Genomic DNA, 18,857 nt, shown 5'->3' on the forward strand with positions numbered 1-18,857 from the left:
TAAGTCTTCTACTGAGAAAACAGTTGTAACCAGGAACCATGACTGCTGCTGAGAACGTGTGCTACACATTAATCAATGTCCCAATGGATTCAGAGCCACCTTCTGAAATCAGCTTGAAGAATGATCTAGGCAAGTAACGGGCCCTGATTTGAAGCGTCATCCGTTGTTCCTGCATAGTCTTCTTAACTTCCACTGGAATTTCGTTTGCATTTTACAAACTCAGGCAAATCACTGTTTATTTTGTTCTGTTGATTTCTGAAATGTGTAAGTTTTTCTGCTTGCTCTGTTTGAGAAGCTTTGTGATATTTATCTTAAGTGGCTTTTGGTCCCAATTCTGAGCAGAACTTTGTGTGTTTCAGTCTTTGTGCAAAGCAATACGTGTTGAGATCTGGGCAGACTTAGTTAATGAAAGGCTTCTTACTCACTGCTCTGTGCTCAGCTTTATCTTCTTTGCAGAAATGGTGTTGTCAGTATTTAGTATAACACCACAGTGCATCATGGTATCCTGGTGAATAAGATGGTTTAAAAGTGGTGATACAGCAATGAGATGAATGTTAGCATCATGGTGCATTGAACTCTTCTGATTTGAGATGCTGTTTGAAGGCATTGAAGCAGTGTTGCAATATGTTGAATCCATTTAATTCCAGTACATTGATCCTAGAAATAGGTCTAAACTCCAAGCTTATTTTTTAAATATCTCTTACTTCCTCCTTATGCTCTTAGAAGTGAGGGTGTGGATTTTGAGATGGTACGTTTCAGTCTTTCAAGGGGGGGGGGTTGTATCTTTTGACCAGAAAACAGCCTATTAAACTGTGGCATGTTAGCCTTCCTAGTTACACAATTACCGTGATTTGCTTTCTTGAATTTTCTATCCACTCTAGAAAAAGGAGATGTCAAGTTGAAGACAGAGGTCCTGAAGAAAGTGATCATCATGATTCTGAATGGTGAAAAACTGCCTGGGCTTCTGATGACCATTATACGTTTTGTGCTGCCTCTCCAAGATCACACCATCAAAAAGCTGCTGCTTGTCTTCTGGGAGATAGTGCCGAAGACCACTCCAGATGGCAGGCTTCTGCAGGAGATGATCCTTGTCTGTGATGCATACAGAAAGGTAGCTTCTTGCTTATTTTATTGCCTGCATTCCCATACTGTATATTTTCCAGAAAGTGCATCGTTTCTCTGTTGTATAAAATATATGGAAGCATCTTAAGCTCTGCATTTCCTTGCAAACTGTTTTGTCTTAATGCTTCATAGCTGGCTTGATCGTAGGTAACCAGCAAACCAACTGCTAAGGGATCTTCCCATTTCTTGTTACAATTAAACATTTAGTGCTCAATCTTTACATGTCAGAGAGCCTCAAAGATAAGGGGTGAGCTCATTTCCATCTCCATAGGGTCCTTGGCCAAGGACTGGGTCAATAAGAGTAGGTGCTGTATTTGGCATATTTTGCAGTGTATTTAGGACCCTCCTTGACAAAGATAATCCTTGAATTTCTGTAGGAGTAGGCCACAAGCAGCTGAACTGACTTGCAGTAGAAGTTAGAAGCTGCTGTGCTCGAATGCCTGCAGGGTGAGCTTTCACAGTCTTAGTAGTCACATGCAACACATGCAGTGCAGCAGTAAAGATTTACAGAGAAGTGCTCATTTTTAATTTCATAGGACTTCAGCGCTTTGAGAAGATTAATTTTATGAGAAGATAATGAAGCATCCTCGTAGGCTTTTGGAGCTTGCTCCATCGAACAACTTAGCTTGAGAAGAGCCTAGTAAGAGCATTCACCTGAGCTTAGCAGTTAAACTGTAGCACCTGACGTTTCACACGTGCTTCTTGTTGATTGTAGGATCTTCAGCATCCAAATGAGTTTATCCGGGGCTCTACTCTTCGTTTTCTTTGTAAGCTGAAAGAAGCAGAACTGCTGGAGCCTTTGATGCCGGCCATCCGTGCATGCCTGGAGCATCGTCACAGCTACGTGCGCAGAAATGCAGTTCTTGCCATTTACACCATCTATAGGTAAATGTTTGGAGCTGTTTAAAGCGGAGGCAGAAAACCAAGGCTGTGTTAGATGGCCTGGGCAACTTTGGAAACCTCATCAATAAGGATCAATCGCTTTTAATTTCTGGGAGCAGGGAGAAAGAGAAGGTTGGTGTGGGGTGGTTTATTTTGTTTGCTTTTTCCTCCTCTGAAGAACTTCTTTGGAGAAGTGGAAGGTACTGCTCTTGCTTCTACAGCTGTCACTGAGAATCCTTATATGGCAGGTTAATTTGTAAGGACAAATGCCTTTCTTAGTTATCTCAACTTCATTAACAGTTGTTTGCAGCAAGACATTCTTCCTCGATTCCTCTTACTTACTGAACACTATTGCATTTTTGTTTTAACCTCAGCGCTATAACCAAGTGTTCTTATCATACTGAAATTATTATTGGAGTAATATTTGTGTGGAATATGTGATTAAGCTGTATGTTCTCCTCCATATCAGTAGTTTTTTAATTATTATTTTTTTTTAAAGAAATTTTGAACATCTTATACCTGATGCTCCTGAGTTGATCCACGATTTCCTGGTAAATGAGAAGGATGCAAGCTGCAAAAGAAATGCATTTATGATGTTAATTCATGCAGATCAGGTAAGGATACTTGCCCCAAACTGATTTGAAGTAAATATTTGAAAATATCTTAGGTAACTACCAGTTATTTTGTTAGTAGTGTAAACATATGCATGAAAAAAGCCTGTGTGTCTGCTGTTCATCATTTGTGGAATATTCATTAGCTGCAGTAAATTAAAGTAGGTCTTCAGTGCTGTTTTCATTTTAAAGAACAGTTGCTGCATTTGAAGAAGGCGTGTTGTTGCTGAGAACTATAATCAAACTATAATCAGTTCTTATCACATGAGCCTTATTGGACTGACAACTCCTCCATTACCTATTGTTTTATAGTTTTAGTAGTTTTATGAGAAGGAAATGGCAAATTGTGTTAATTTGCTTACTGGCAGTTGAATTTTGTGCCTGATTATCATCAGGCTTGTCTCATTTTTGCTGTGTATAGACAGAATTTATTAATTTCCTCTTCAGGTTTAATATTTTTATCATAAATTCTTTTAAGCTTTAAGTTGAAAAGCTGACTACGTGTAGTTTTGTTCTGATTGGTGATATTGGTGAGATGTGGACTGGATGTTCTTTAGAGATCTTTTCCAACCTTGGTGATTTTATGATTTTTAAAATATACTTTGCATTAAAATGTAGTTGAGAACTCTACTGTAACTTAGAATGATTTACCTTTTATTTGTTTAGGATCGAGCATTGGATTATTTGAGTACCTGTATTGACCAAGTCCAGACATTTGGTGACATTCTGCAGTTGGTTATTGTTGAACTGATTTATAAGGTAAAAGGAAAATGTTGATACGAAGGAAAAATAGATATGGAGTTTAGATTGTATTCGTCTCCTTTGTAGAATGGTTAGAACACAGCTGGGAAAGGCATTTTAACCACTTGTACATGTAAAGACCTTCTAGTATGGCATACAATTCAAGTATTTTAATAGTTTTTTTAGTAGATCTTTGCAACTGTGAATGACATTTCTTACACCCAGAGAAGGATGTTACCTTTTGCTTAAATTTCTCCCCGCAGTAGGATGGATGAGGAGCTATACTGGTTTCTGTTGCTGTTTTTTCTTTATAAGCCACATATGAGTTCTTCCTTGTATCTAGGTATGTCATGCAAATCCATCAGAGAGAGCTCGCTTTATTCGCTGCATCTACAACCTCCTGCAGTCATCGAGCCCTGCAGTGAAATATGAAGCAGCAGGAACACTAGTTACGCTCTCCAGTGCTCCGACTGCAATCAAGGTACAGAAGTGATATTTCCAGACATTCCAGTACCCATTGATGTGCCACAGTACTGTATGTTATACTTTTGTACTTCTGAAGTCTGAAGGCTTCAGCAAAACATGGTTTTATTGACACTTCACGTGTCAAACTCTTAAAACCTCTTAAAATAGTGTGAAAGAGAATAAGGCTATTTTCTGCAGGTTTGTGGCTAGTGGGCTTCATGCCACTTGATGATGGACAGGATTGAATATATTACAGTAGTTGGTATTGACCTGCAGTTTTCTTGACGTTCTTAGCGAAGTCAACAAATATTGAAGGTTTGCAGAGATACCGGCCTAGAATAAGAGTAAAAGCATTGAAAGTAGTTGATTCAAAAGATTAGCTGTATTAATTCTTATACTCCTGCTCTAGTGTAGTCATTTTCCTTGAATACAAATACTGTATGGAGACACTTCCACTAAAACCTTATCGAGATGTGCTAACGCTGTCAGCTATTTAAAGTTAATTTCTGTCCTGTCATGTTCCTAAGTATCATGTACCTAAGATTTGACTCAAGGCACGTAAGGAAACTTACAGTTTTGCTTGAATTTCAACTGTAAGCTGTGCATCTTCCTGTGTGGTTCTTGTAACAAACTGATGGAATCATCTTTATGGCTCAGAAAGTTTAAACTGTTCTCCAGTTAATGAATTGTCACTTTAATGTTCAAGTAGCTGCAGTCTTTTCCTGAAGTTCTCTTCAGCATTTGCCCGGTTCCCTTCTTTGTAACTTAGGTAAATGCTTTTGATCCTTTTTAATGTAGGCAGCTGCCCAATGCTACATAGATTTGATCATTAAAGAAAGCGATAATAATGTGAAATTGATCGTTTTGGATCGGTTGGTTGAATTGAAGGAGCACCCTTCCCATGAGCGAGTGTTGCAGGTATGTAAGCTCTCTTTTTGGCAGCCTGTCTGCATGGTTTTCCTTCCCTATAATTTTTCAGGAGTTGTGGTGAAAAATGCCCTTCTGAAATCTGAGCTGTCTGTTGACACATCTGTTGAAAACAGCGGAGTGGTCTTTTATGTTTAGGCTTACTGCTTCTGTTGTCTGCAGTAACAGTGGTAAATGTTGCTGTGATTGTAAGGCATAGTAGCTTGCTTGGCAAGTGTAGAACAGATGACATGAAAACTGCATTTCATAATCGCTAGGATATGTTGCGTGTTTGTCATTATATGTTCTGTGTCCACAAGATCTTCAGAAATCACTTGGGACTGAAAATTAGAACTGAGGATGGAGTAATTTGAAGCAGCAGAGCAGTTAATTATTTTTCAATTGTTTCAGGATCTAGTTATGGACATCCTCAGAGTATTGAGTACCCCAGATCTAGAAGTGCGCAAAAAAACCCTTCAGCTGGCTCTGGATCTGGTTTCTTCAAGAAATGTGGAGGAGGTAAAAGATAGATTACACGTGTCTCTTAACATATGTTTATATTCTCCAGAAAAATACGTGACTTTGCTCCATTTTATTTTCTGCAGCTTGTAATTGTTCTGAAGAAAGAAGTGATTAAGACTAATAATGTGACGGAGCATGAAGACACTGACAAGTACAGACAGCTGCTTGTCCGTACTTTGCATTCCTGTAGTGTTCGGTTTCCAGATATGGCTGCAAATGTTATTCCAGTGGTATGGAAATGTTTAATTATATTGTCAGTGAATTATGTCCTAGCTGTACCTATATCCTTACTGCCCACCTGCATGAAAGGATAAGTGAAGCTAAAAGTGGATTGACACCAGGTCAGAGTGGTTTTCGTTGCTAAAGGAATATCTGCATCTTAGTGTAGAAGCACAGTGATACAAACATAACTTCTGTGTTCTTTGTGTTGGTGTTCTCACGTTGTGCTAGCTGATGGAGTTCCTCAGTGATAACAACGAAGCTGCAGCTGCTGATGTGCTGGAGTTTGTGCGGGAAGCGATCCAACGCTTTGATAACCTCAGACCTCTTATTGTTGAGAAGATGCTTGAAGTCTTCCACGCAATTAAATCTGTCAAGTGAGTGTCAGATATAATATAAACCAGAACTGTAGTGCTTCGTGGCCCACTTGCATTGCATGTGTATTCTCATTAAGTATGCACCAAAAGCCTTGCAGCCTGTGCACACAGGAGGTGCAGGAGGTAGATGACCATAGGGAAATGGTTTCCATATTGCTTCTTTGTGCAGGATAGATTGGGTGCTTGTTACTTGGAACGAGGTTCAAATTTGTTTTTATGATGCAGTTGTTAAAGGTGTTTCTGTTTGTTAGAGGATGATGTTGTTGAAGGCCAACACTAAATTGATACATATGTTAAAACAGAATGAGTACTGCACTTCCAGGAAACTGGAAGAGCTTGTACATACTTCAGAAAACAAGGTCCTAAGATACAAATCTGCAAAGCATCTTTAGTACTTGCAAAGCACTGAAAGCATCATATTCTGATGGATCGCTCATTCGAAGGGGACTTTCTGGTATCAGACACCTCTTTCCATTCTTCTAATACATCATATATCCCAAGTGCTTGCCTCTGTCATTATGTCATTAAGTGACAAATAAGCCCAACCCTGAAAAACACTGCTATTCTTTTTTCCTTTAATCTTCATTCAACCTTCTGCTTTCTCATTTCTCCTATACGAAGAAGTTAGTTTGTCTCAAGTAGTTGGGGAAATTACAGCTGACTGAGTTGTTTGTGATTGTAAGGAAATAGTTTTATAAATATCAGGTTTAGCATAGATAGAATAAAACAGTAGCAGGGAAGAAATCTTATTTTATATTCTTTTTAATTGGTTTATTGAGGCTGAAAGCATGAATAATCTAGATCAGACTTGCTTCCTGCCCACCACATTTCTTTGAATTTCACAAGCGTGGCTGTGAATAGCTACCCTTGGTATTACCTTATCATTAAAGCACAATTAAATTACTCCTCTTATTTTAGGATTTATCGTGGAGCTTTGTGGATCCTTGGAGAGTATTGCAGCACAAAGGAGGATATACAAAGTGTAATGACAGAAGTTCGCAGATCACTTGGAGAGGTGTGTTTATTTTGTTATTGAAGCTTTTTGGAGTTTAACATGCTACGTGCATTGTGATAAGAAAAGGATTTAAAACAATTTAAACGCATCATGGCTTTGAACAATTGTAATATAGCGTTGTGTGTGCAAGAAGCCAAAAGAAAAAACTAGATTTTTGCATTCAACGTTGAATTATTTTTAAGTAGCAGCTGGCGTATACTGAGAACAAACATATGAATGTTTAGGGTTTAGGAGGGTGGGTGAAAAATTCCTTGTTTCATAAAGTTATGGCTTCTTGAACATAAAAGCAATGTAGCTATATCCACTAATAAATAAAGAGTAAAGTCTGGGGGGCTCTGAGTCACTGTATGAAGTGTCATGAGCTTTATTGCACGGCTGTAGGAGGCTTCTGTATCCATGTGAACATCTACATGCTTGTGTTTAGATCCCAATTGTGGAATCTGAAATCAAGAAGGAAGCTGGTGAGCTGAAACCTGAAGAAGAAGTGACAGTGGGCCCAGTCCAGAAACTAGTGACAGAGATGGGTACTTATGCAACCCAGAGTGCTCTCAGTAGTTCCCGGCCCACCAAAAAGGAAGAGGACAGGTATTGAACGTTTCTTACCAGACCTAGGATTGTTTTAAATCGCTTTTTTGTGAGTGATGCTCTCTCTTGTGGAGAGTTGCTGTTATATACCATTTGTAAAGTATTATCTCAATTAGGTAGTATCTGACGAGAAGTTGCCTAATTGGTAAAGGTCTGTAATCAAAACTTACAATGTCTCATTTGACATGCATTAATTGTGGTATTCTGAATTCTAGGTAATTGTTCTGTACTGCGTGCCTGAAGTTTTGTTACAGTTCTCATTGGATATGGAGATGTCTTTAGTGCAAGAGTTTGATTTCTTTATTAATGTCACCTTGCTCTCTTTGACCTCTGCTGTATTTAGTTTCACTGTTAGCTGACACAGTTGCTGTATTTTCTTAGTTACAGCAGATGGGCTATTTTATCTTGGCTGGTTGTTATCACCTCAGTGCTACAACAAACCATGTTCAGGGTAGAAATTATCAATTACATCTTTCACTCCACTCTGTATGGAATTGGCTGTATGCATTGTTTGTGTATCTGCAAAAAAATGTGGGGAGGAGGTGGAAAGTTGAGACTTTTCACCCTTGTTTTCTCTACAGCATGGACACTGATGTATAAAGAGAAAGTATTTTGGAAAGCATGTTCTGAAGTTGTTTTCTGATGACTCTGTCCTTGCAGACCTCCATTGCGAGGATTCCTGCTTGATGGAGATTTCTTTGTTGCGGCTTCCCTTGCTACCACTTTAACTAAGATTGCTTTACGATACGTGTCCTTAGTTCAGGAAAAGAAGAAGCAAAATGTAAGTAGTCTCTGTGCTTCCACTGTATTGCAAAGAAGAGCTGGTTGGCGGGTTGAGTTGCTGAATTGTAGGGGTTGGAAGGGACCTCTAGAGATCATCTAGTCCGACCTCAGTGCCAAAGCAGCACCCTAGACCAGGTTGAGTTTTGTTTGCTAGTGGGATTTGCTTTTTTCCTTTTGTTAAATGGATTTTAAAAAGAATCCCCTTCCATTCTGTTTCCTTTGTCTTCCTTTGCAGTCCTTTGTTGCTGAAGCTATGCTGCTGATGGCCACTATTCTCCATCTGGGCAAGTCTTCTCTTCCCAAGAAGCCAATTACAGATGACGATGTGGATCGTATTTCCTTGTGTCTGAAAGTTTTGTCAGAATGTTCTCCACTCATGAATGATATTTTCAACAAAGAATGCAGACAGTCCCTCTCTCATATGCTGTCAGCCAAGCTAGAAGAAGAGAAACTTTCCCAGAAGGTGAGATATTAGAAATTTGTAATCATAAACACTTGGAATTTTTTAAATGCTTTTCATACCCAAGCAGGTCCTAGAAATGTGTCCATTTGACTATGTCCGTTTCAGTCATTATATATTCTGTGCTAAGCGAGGGAATTAATGATGTGTTTTTTTTCCTGCAGAAAGAATCAGAGAAGAGGAACGTGATGGTTCAGCCAGATGATCCCATTTCCTTCATGCAGCTTACAGCTAAAAATGAAATGAGCTCAAAAGAAGACCAGTTCCAGCTCAGCCTTCTCGCAGCCATGGGAAACACACAGAGGAAGGAGGCTGCTGATCCTCTTGCATCCAAACTTAATAAGGTTATCTGCTAGTCAGTCATGTAATGATATGCTCTTTGTGCTGCTCATGTGCAGTGGGAGACATGTACTGGAACTAATGAATCAGGCTGTGTTGGTTGATTGGAAAGACCCATGTATTTGTGCTCAAGGGGGGGGAAGAAAAAGGGGAAGAAAACTTCATTGTACTTTATTATTCTCTTATCATGAGAAGAGTAACAAGGAGACTCTAGAGTGCTAAGCTGGTGACATGCGAAAAAGAAATTGAAACTGTGTGGTGCTTTGAAGAGCCCAATAAGGTTCACTGAGAAGAGCAGAGATCTCATAAGTTTAAGACCTTTATTTCTTTTTCTGCCATATCCTATTAAGTGTAGTGCATCTTGTTTGATTTTTTTTTTGTTGCTGCTGGTTTTTATAAGTGGCAGAGATGGTCCAAAGAGAAAAAATAAAATCACAGAATATCCTAGGTTGGAACGGGCCCACGAAAATCATCACGCTGAACCTCTGACTCTGCAAAGGACCACATGAAAAACAAACCCTGTCTCTGAGAGCGTTGTCCAAATGCTTATTGAATTCCAGTTAGGAGAACAGACTTGAGTCTCAGAGTCTGTGTAAATTCTTTTAAACTTTTGAAGTTACCTTTCAATTTGATGTCACTATTTTATGTTCTCATCTTTTTAAGAATAGTATAGCATTGTAGTTAATGTTTTGGGATCTTAGATGAATTCAGTTCAGAATGTGTTCCATCTGGAAAGGTTTTATAAATTGTATTATGTATGCAAAGGGACAGCTGAGCAAAGGGTGCATTTAAAAATGCATTTGTGTAAATAGTACAGAAAATAACTGTTATTTAGTTATAAGTCACCAGAATAGTTTAATTTTGGAAAGCTTATGCGAGAAATATGGATTTCAGTTTTCCAGAGTGTCACTTTTAGGTATTTTCTAGACTAAGTTTGTGATATTTGGCTGAAGTGCTGTTCATTTTTTTTCCTCGTTCAGTTATGTGAAATTTGAACTTCCTTACAGGCTTTTTCTGTTTGATTTGGAGGCTCATATTAAAGAGCAGCGGACTCAGTTGATTGTTTTGGCATTGTTTGTCATGATTTCCTCTTAGAAATGGTTTATGAGAAAAATACCTTAGATTCTTTTCCTTTACAGGTTACACAACTGACAGGTTTCTCAGACCCTGTTTATGCAGAAGCTTACGTCCACGTCAACCAATACGACATCGTGCTGGATGTGCTCGTGGTAAACCAGACCAGTGATACTCTGCAGAACTGCACACTGGAGCTTGCCACACTGGGTGAGGAGCACTGCTGGGTACTGGCACTGTTTGCTAGAGCTAGGGAATTCTCCACTATTTCTTGCTAGTGCATCAGGAAAAGTAACAGTTATATTCAAGATCAAGATGAAATTTTGGCCTGTTCTTAGATAGTCCAGTACATGCAATACTGAATGTTGAACTTTGCTGTTAAAGCGCTAGACAGTAGTGTTAGGCATTGTGATTTTTGCAGGGATCAGAATGCAAGGTAGGAGTGACAGCGTTCTGCTTTATAAAAGTAATAGCAGGCTCAAACCAAGGCCCACTTAACTCAGTGTTTCCATTTGTTTTCAGCATCCTTTGGGTGAGTACACTAGTATTTTAACTGAAGTTTTTAATGTAAAAATAATGAAGTAATGCAGTGTAGCTCTGTAGACGTTGTAATTGAGTCATGAGAAAGTCAGCGTTCTGAAAGTGCAACTGTTGTGTACTGGTAACCTTCTCTGATGCCCTCCCCCAAATGTCTTTAAACAGGTGACTTGAAACTTGTAGAAAAACCATCTCCTTTGACACTTGCTCCACATGACTTTGCAAACATAAAAGCTAATGTCAAAGTTGCTTCAACAGAGAATGGAATCATTTTTGGTAATATTGGTAAGTGAACAGTCATGTGCAAAATTTGGTGTGGGATATTGCTTAACTGCTCGATGGGCTCAAAAAGGAGTTCTGTGACAGTTGGTGCAGGGGAACCACTGACACATGAGTGACATGCATGTGTTGCATGTAATGTTTGTTAATCATTCATGTCACACACATGCAACTTACACAGAATTACTGTGGGTACACTCCCTTGATTCTTAAAATATCCCCTTTTGAGGTAATCAATGCTGAGTGTACATGGAGCCCCTGGGCCAGTCACAATAGGATGTTTTTGCATGTCTATATTAGTGAGACTTATTTCATCCTCCAACATGGTCAACTCTTGGGACCCCCCAGTCACCCCAGAAGTGCAGATTCTGTTCGTTGGTGACTTGAGAGTATTAGGGTGCACTGTGCACCAGTGTCCACCAATGCCTTATATTTTTGTGATTCTGATGTGCCAGACTATCGAGTCCACACGGTCCAGTACACTCTGTTATCCTTTCCCCCCTGCCTGGCTGGGGGCAGGACCCCTCTATTTGTTACCTCTGCTGTCTTTACGGCTACTGCCGTGTCCGGCAGTCACTGGAGCAGTCACCTTCCTGGAGAAGTTCACCCTAATGGCTGATCTATTTCATAACCCTTTTACAAGAAGTGCAGGAGTGGGTTTTTTATGCCACTTCTTCATATCTTCCCCATGGTCACATAGGTAATGCTGCAAGGCAATATGTGGCATAGTCTTACTGTTGTCACTTCCTTGAGCAGGAGAACATCCTCTTGATAGCTGAGACGTTGTTCTGGGAATCCTGGTTCCCATCAGATCCATCAGTTTCATCAGAATCAAGCACAGTAGTCAGTTTGTCCATTCAGTCTTCTTGATTGCTCTCTAGTCTGTCCATTCTTTCAGTTACTTTTACCAAGGCTGAAACATAAGCTGGTAGAGGGATTAAATGTAACTCAATATCTTGTAGTTTGTTAATCAGGTCATTTATAAGGGGTTGTCTTTGTCTTCTGCCATACATTGCTGCTAATGTACTGGCGTACCTGTCTGGTGCAGTCCTCGTGAATATACGCCACATAGTTGGTGTACACCTGATTCTCTCAGGGTCATGCTCTTGGTTTGGTTCATCATGAGTGAATGCAGGGTCATGTAACATTTCCACCACAGCATAGTCTCTCAAATAATGTATGCCCTTTTCCATATCAGACCATTTCTTTTTCTCAGGCAACAGACCATCTCTGAAGGGGTATTTTTTTCATGGCTATCGACATTCACTTCCAGAGAGTGAAGGGTCTATTGTGGCATGTACTAATGCCTCCGTCAATGGCAGAGTCCCTGGCAATCCTACCCAATTGGCAAGCTTCGTTACCATCTAGCCACACACTGTTGGCCCCACTGTCCCAACAGCGTAGTAACCAGGTGACAAGAGGTTCATTTGCGTGGCAAGTCTGTTCTCAAACTTGGAATTTCATTCATTTTCAATGAGTAATTGAAACGAATGAGGTCAAGTAACATTGGTAATATTTCTCTTTCATCATCTACTCTATCAGGACTCATTGCCCTCCTAGGCGTTGGTGACGTTGTTGGGTGTCTCAGCCCTCCTACTGGAAACTCTAGAGTTTTGAACCACTCCTGGACCTCTTCTCTCCTCTGTCTGATGTGTCTGATTCCTCTACTTTCTGCTCCTCCTCTTTCTTCTAAGGGAATCAAGACTCTTTTTCTGTCCTCTTACAGGGGCAACTGACATCAATTCTGGTGTCACCTGTGGTTGATCAGATTGGTTAGTTTTAATGATCATTCTCTCTAGCTCGACTCAAAGTCCATCTTGCTCAGCTATGATGCAATTTAGTTCACCTTGGAGCCTAACTTGTTGAGCTCGAATATGGATTAGTTTATTTTGGAAATGGAGTAATGTAAATTGATAGGCATCTTACTCAGTTTTGAGGTAGTCTTGCTCAGATTGTAGGACACTTAATTCAGATTGGAGGATGTCTTGTTGAAACTGAGGGCTATTGAGTTTGGATTGGAGGGCATCTCGCTTGATCTGGAGTGCATCCATGTTGGACTGGAGGGCATCCTGTTAAGACTAGAGGGCATTTCTCTTGGTCTGGAGGGTGTGTCTCTCAGATTGGAGGGTGTCCATGCTGGACTGGAGGGTGTCTTGTTGGGACCAGAGGGCATCTCTCTCGGACAGGAGAGTCTGACTGTCAGCTAAAAGACTCTGGATCTGTAAACTGTCCCTTTTGGCTCTGAGACTCTCGCTCTATTTCAGAAACTCTATGCCTCTCTGGGATAGTATTGAATGAGGCCTGGTAAGCATAAGCCAGACCCCAAATAATTTGTGCCTCCTCAGATCTGTCTGAGCCGCAACATCCCTGTCTCAAATATCTGCTTAAGTTCTCAGGATCTTGCAGGTGTTTAGGAGAAAAGTTCTATGGCACTGGTGATGCCCGTTTTTCTGAAGTCTCTCCTAAGTCCCTCCAAACTCCCTGCCAGTCACTATTCTTTGGCTCTGGGGAAGGCTTTCTCAAAATATTATAAATACAAATACTGAGTAAAATGATGTGTCAGTGGTTTATGGGCAGGTTTGGCCCGGTTCTGTGACAGTTGGTACGGGGGACCCGCAGACCCACGCCCCGGGAAAGGGAAGGGGAAAAGGGAGATGGGCCTAGATATAAAACAGTGGCAATGATCTGAGGAGGAAAGCTAACTTACTAAATAAGATATCAGAAAGCAAAATAACACACTATAATACAATATAATTGGAATCGAGGCTAATTAATCAAATAAAATGAGCAAGAGAGAGAGTGTCCGATAAACCGAAGGCCTTACGCTAACGCTGAAGGTGGATGGCTGCAACAAATACCCACTGCTGAGCTCCATCCTGAGGGGAAGAGAGAGTCCCGTGACCACAGACAGTTTTTATCTTTCCCTCTGAGTGGAAACAGGTAAAAATGCATCGCACATCCCTCTGGGGAATGGAGTTCTTCTCTTCTGAGACAGGTACACCCAGAACTATCGATGATCCACAGAGCTGGAGCATTAACTCTTTAACTCCCAATACACCACATGATGTTATGATCTGGACTATCAATAATATAACAAAAATCATAAAACCATAACAAGAGGAAATGAAATGATTTGCAATGTATGAATCTTGGTGGGGCACGCTACCTTCAGAACGATTGTCAGCATGATAATTGATCCTCAGTCTCTGTATTGAAAATGACCTTAGGCAATATTGCCTGGAGCACCAACGCACCTATCACAGAGTTCTGTGGCAACATGGGGGAGGCACTTGAAAAGGGTAGAGGTCAGCGCAGGGCTGAGCTGTTAACTGACAAATGGTAATCGGATACTCTTAATCATTGCACAGTCACTTTTCTAAGCATTAACGTGGTTTGTATTTCATATTGCAGTGTATGATGTCTCCGGAGCTGCCAGCGACAGAAACTGTGTGGTTCTCAGTGATATTCACATTGACATTATGGATTATATCCAGCCGGCCTCATGTACGGATGCAGAGTTCAGGCAGATGTGGGCGGAATTTGAGTGGGAAAACAAAGTTAGTTTTAATTTCTGTATGTTATTTTGGGATCTTGTTGGATGACTTGTCATTCTCTTTTCTGTTCTACGCTAATTTATATCAGCATTATTTGGTGTGATGTAAACCTTGCTCAGATGCTTCTGTAACGCAAGTGATTCCTCCTTACGTTGTGTTTAAGACCAGATAACACTAGCTTTATTTATTGTCTGTGTAGACATAAGTGCCACTGGTTATCTTCAAACATAGCTAGTGCCTTGTGTTCCTTAAAGAATCTGTATGTCAGTAGAATGCATTGGATGTTGGCCCTGTCTGTGTGCTTTTGTGAGTACCATATGCACCTAATATGTTTTAGAGACTGTAGTAATAAAATGGGGGTTTCTACCCCTGAGGGAAGTGGGTGGCAGGAGGTAGTTTGTATATTATTCCATTGTATAATGTGGCGTGCAGCTATCTCTGTTGCTCCTCAGAGAGAGATGTGGCAATGCATTTTACAGAGCACTGCAGAAGGGCTGGTTTTGGAAGTGCCTGATTTGCTAATTGAAATAATTGTTCTTTTTGTACAGGTAACAGTGAATACAAATATAATTGATCTAAATGAGTACTTGCAGCACATACTGAAGTCAACTAATATGAAATGCCTCACTCCAGAGAAGGTGAGCTCTCTGCCTGTAGACTCTAATACCCTTTTTTGTTCATGTGCTCTGTTTGTTTTATTTGTTCAGTGTCTGTTTTGTGTATTACTAGAAACGGTTCTTAAAAGTAATATGTAACCAAAGTTCTTAATCCTTTGAAATGAGTAAAAAGATAATTGTTAACACCAATAGTAGAACTTGAGTATAAGAGTATACCCAAGGTGAATGAGTGTGTGTATGTAGGGCTTTGGCCCTTCTCATGAAGTTTATGTCTTCTCTGTAGGCGCTTTCTGGTTATTGTGGCTTTATGGCAGCCAATCTCTATGCACGCTCCATATTTGGAGAAGATGCGCTTGCAAATGTGAGCATTGAAAAGCCAATTCATCTTGGACCAGAAGCCCCCGTCACTGGTCACATACGGATCCGTGCCAAGAGCCAGGTAATGCAGCTTTCATTGGGAGCACCGTTTCTTCTTGTTTGTAGGACAGTGTGACACGTGCTCTTTAAAAACTTGCAACTTTGTGGGGATGTTAGTTCAGTTAGGTAAAATTTTGAGAAATATTTTGGGTAAGATGCACTAAAATATCTTCTCTTGCAGTACATTACCATAAAATAAGTGTCTGGGACAAGATTTCTTGATTTTTACCCTTAGCACTGCTAGTAGAATGTTATATTTCATTTGTGTTGAAGTAAATCGTTGTTCGTGTTAATATGTCATGGTTCTGTGATGAAGCTGTTTTCTATAGCCACCATGTATTGAGTGATACTGTCAGCACTGAGGCATTCGACAGCTGAATTTCAGTAACTGGATTGATAGGTGTAGTTTCTCCAGTGGGTGCATACTTCCAATGGGTGGAAGGTCAAAAAGCTTAACGTTAGTTTTTCTTCTTATTTTGAAGACAGGTTTACTAGCTGCTAGCTCATTGAAGTTACACCACTTCAGTAAATACATATTGATGTGGCCTTTACCTGGAGTTAAGACAGAGCACACTAGAATTGACATAAGTAGATGAACAGTTAAATATACTTTGATTCCTCTGCCACTGAATCCTGTATATGGATCTTCCTTTTAGTGTGGATTAAGTGATTTTATTCAAGTGTCGGCGTCATGAACATCTTCTTTCTTTTTCCTTACAGGGAATGGCCCTGAGTCTTGGAGATAAGATCAATCTGTCCCAGAAGAAAACAAGTGTATAAATTTTACATAGTATCTTTTCTGGTCTTTCAGAGTTTAACTTTAGATATGTGGCTTTTGGGATCCAGAACATCGTATATTCTTCAGTGTTCTGTAATTGTAGAAGCCAAGCTTTTGAGCTGAAAGCATTCCAGCAGATAACTTACATGTTCTCCGTGATTGTTACTGAGCAAAACTTTATATCTCCAGGTTTTTTTCCTTGTCCTGGAAGTCATGTTTTTCTTTGTCTCTAATATATACTGATGCTCACAGTACAATAAACAAATTATGCCTCTAGTGTTTTATCTCTCAGTGGTATATTTGCTCTTTGCTTAGTACTTAATTTCTGGCAGGGATATTTTTTAATGCTGTAAGGAAGTGCTTCTTGTTTCTTGCAGGTATTTAAAAGAATGACCAGGCCTGAATTTTGTGAATGTGTTTGACAGTTAATACTTTGTATCTGTGAGAATACACATTTGACAACTGAAGCTACATCTGTGTTTTCTGGATAGCTAGTTTAATAACATGTGATCGCTTGGCACAGACAAGCTTATAACATCAGAAAAAGACACTGTAAGAATTCAGCTATTTCCAGCTTGTGGTAGAACTTTGAAACATCATTATCACAAGGAACATAGCATTCTCAGTGCTGTTGTACAGTGCAAAAATGCTAATAAGTAACGCTCACAGAACTATTTGTCTGCTCTTTTCAGTACTTTTTGTCACCTAGTTTTGATCTGTATGTATAAACACAGATGCAGCTGCTCAGTTCTGGTTTCCTTGTCCACTAAAGTCACAAAGTTATGGAAGTCAGCTGCCAGTGGTTATTTTCAAGCCATGGAAATCGTTTTGGGTCCTGTAGCCAGTACTAAAGTTTACATTAGTGTAGCACTGTGTATGTATTAACAATATAGACATGTTTGTATACCTTTTAAGGCTGAATTTGAAATATGTGGCTTCCAGAAGGTATGGCTTATTTTACTGTTTTCTTACAGATACCTGCACTTATTATATGCAGTAAGATAAAGGTCTTTATAGATGAGAGACTGTTGCCACTTAATCCCTGAACAAAGAAAACACTGAAAGCCCCTTCAGAAGGCTCCAGCTTCCTGGTGCAGCTCTGTGAGCACTGAATATGCTCATCACAAAATGTACAACCACAGTAACGTGTGCCTTAGATAGGAGTAGTAGATACATTGCCATTGAGTTCTGTGGCGATTTGACTTCTAAGAACTTTATCTGCCCTAGCAGGCACTATCCAGCTCCAGCAAACGTTAGAGAAAGTAAGTCAGGGTAATGCAGTATGGCTTTATTGAGAGACCTGAGTGAGCTTTGCCTGTTTTGAGATGCCTTTTTGGTTCTGATGTTACGTTTTTTAATGAAAGCTCCAACTCATGCATCGCGTGCTACCAGCAAGAGCTGAAGCTCTGAACATGCAGATCTGCCTCGCTAATGAGGTTGTGTCTGTGTGATGCCCCAGCAGTAGGAACTCAGAGTGGTTGTGTTACTTCCTGTGAAGCTATGCCAGAATCACAAGGACATAGTGGGGATAATCTGAATATGATCTTACTTGCTTAGTACTTCAGAATTTGGGAGGGCTGGGGGGAAGAGAAGTACAGCAATATGTTGTGTGCGCTATCCTGGGAAATTGTGTGTGTGGGTAAGCTGCTCTTCATGGGCAGGGAAAAGGCAGGGTTTTTTTTTACCAGCTGTTTAAAGCCAAACCAAGACAGAAGAAAATCCTGGGACTGCAGTGGATGGTTTAATCTCTGCAAAAGGCTGCAATTAGCAGTGCACTAGCAGAGATGGTAGTAACAGCTGCACTTAGCCTGGCATGATGAGATAGGGTTGCTGACCACAGCCAAGGAAGGATGTTTTTGAAGATGGAGGATGATTTCCAGTATCTGTTATCTAAGTCCTGCTTCATAATCTTTAGTCCTGTTAGGACAGCAGAAAACCTTATTTGCACATGACTTGTGTATTATTTGACCCTATTGGTAGTTTTAACATGGATTAGGGTGTATTTTTCTATCAGGGCTTCACACAAGGATGAAGAAATGCCTGTTCAGCATAAACTGCAAAGACTTCAGGAATCCTTTTCCATCTGTCACATATTTCAGTGGCTCTTTTGCAGAATGGGTCTCATACAGGGTAGTGTGCATTTTTTTCAGTAGCTTGAACACTTTTAAAAGTTAGACGCTTGTTTCTTATCTATACTTTAGAATGAAACTCCTTTTTAGATACATCCAGTTATGTATGGGCTGGGATTTTGCTCAGTTACTCCACTGAGATTGGTTTTGGTTCAGAGCATCTCTTTTTAGGATAGCTTTTGTACCCTAAAGAGAGACAGACTGACAGATTTTGTCTTAGTACAGAGGCAGAAGTATGGGGAGGTGATCCGCTGGTCTTCAGCTGCTTTTGGGCAGACCATAGGAGAGTATACATTATTATGGCTGTTGAACGGGTTCTGTAGTATAAATGTGAGCCCTCACGTAGTTAAACACGTTTGCTCCACTGAGTTGACACAGTCAGTATGCAGCTTGGGCAGTCCCCGGTGTGACTCTGTCAGCTAGCTGCAGCCAGCCGCCAGGTAAA

The 18,857-nt window shown here is 40.2% G+C and overlaps 1 protein-coding gene across 1 annotated transcript; it reads left to right on the plus strand.

Annotated features, from left to right (window-relative positions):
* COPB1 (COPI coat complex subunit beta 1) lies at positions 1-16,559 on the plus strand. Its single transcript, XM_065755286.1, has 21 exons — positions 1-129; positions 882-1,111; positions 1,838-2,007; positions 2,504-2,618; positions 3,282-3,374; positions 3,700-3,837; positions 4,620-4,739; positions 5,139-5,246; positions 5,333-5,479; positions 5,700-5,845; positions 6,764-6,860; positions 7,285-7,445; positions 8,106-8,226; positions 8,464-8,691; positions 8,853-9,032; positions 10,167-10,311; positions 10,804-10,923; positions 14,329-14,474; positions 15,020-15,109; positions 15,372-15,527; positions 16,226-16,559. Exons 1-21 carry the CDS (start codon positions 39-41, stop codon positions 16,283-16,285), a joined length of 2,862 nt encoding a protein of 953 aa, XP_065611358.1. The 5' UTR covers positions 1-38; the 3' UTR covers positions 16,286-16,559.
* The last annotated feature ends 2,298 nt before the right edge of the window (positions 16,560-18,857 follow it).

The sequence above is a fragment of the Cyrtonyx montezumae genome, unplaced genomic scaffold (assembly GCF_038088225.1).
Source record: "Cyrtonyx montezumae isolate F1298 unplaced genomic scaffold, pur_monq_1.0 scaffold_10, whole genome shotgun sequence".
Taxonomy (NCBI): domain Eukaryota; kingdom Metazoa; phylum Chordata; class Aves; order Galliformes; family Odontophoridae; genus Cyrtonyx; species Cyrtonyx montezumae.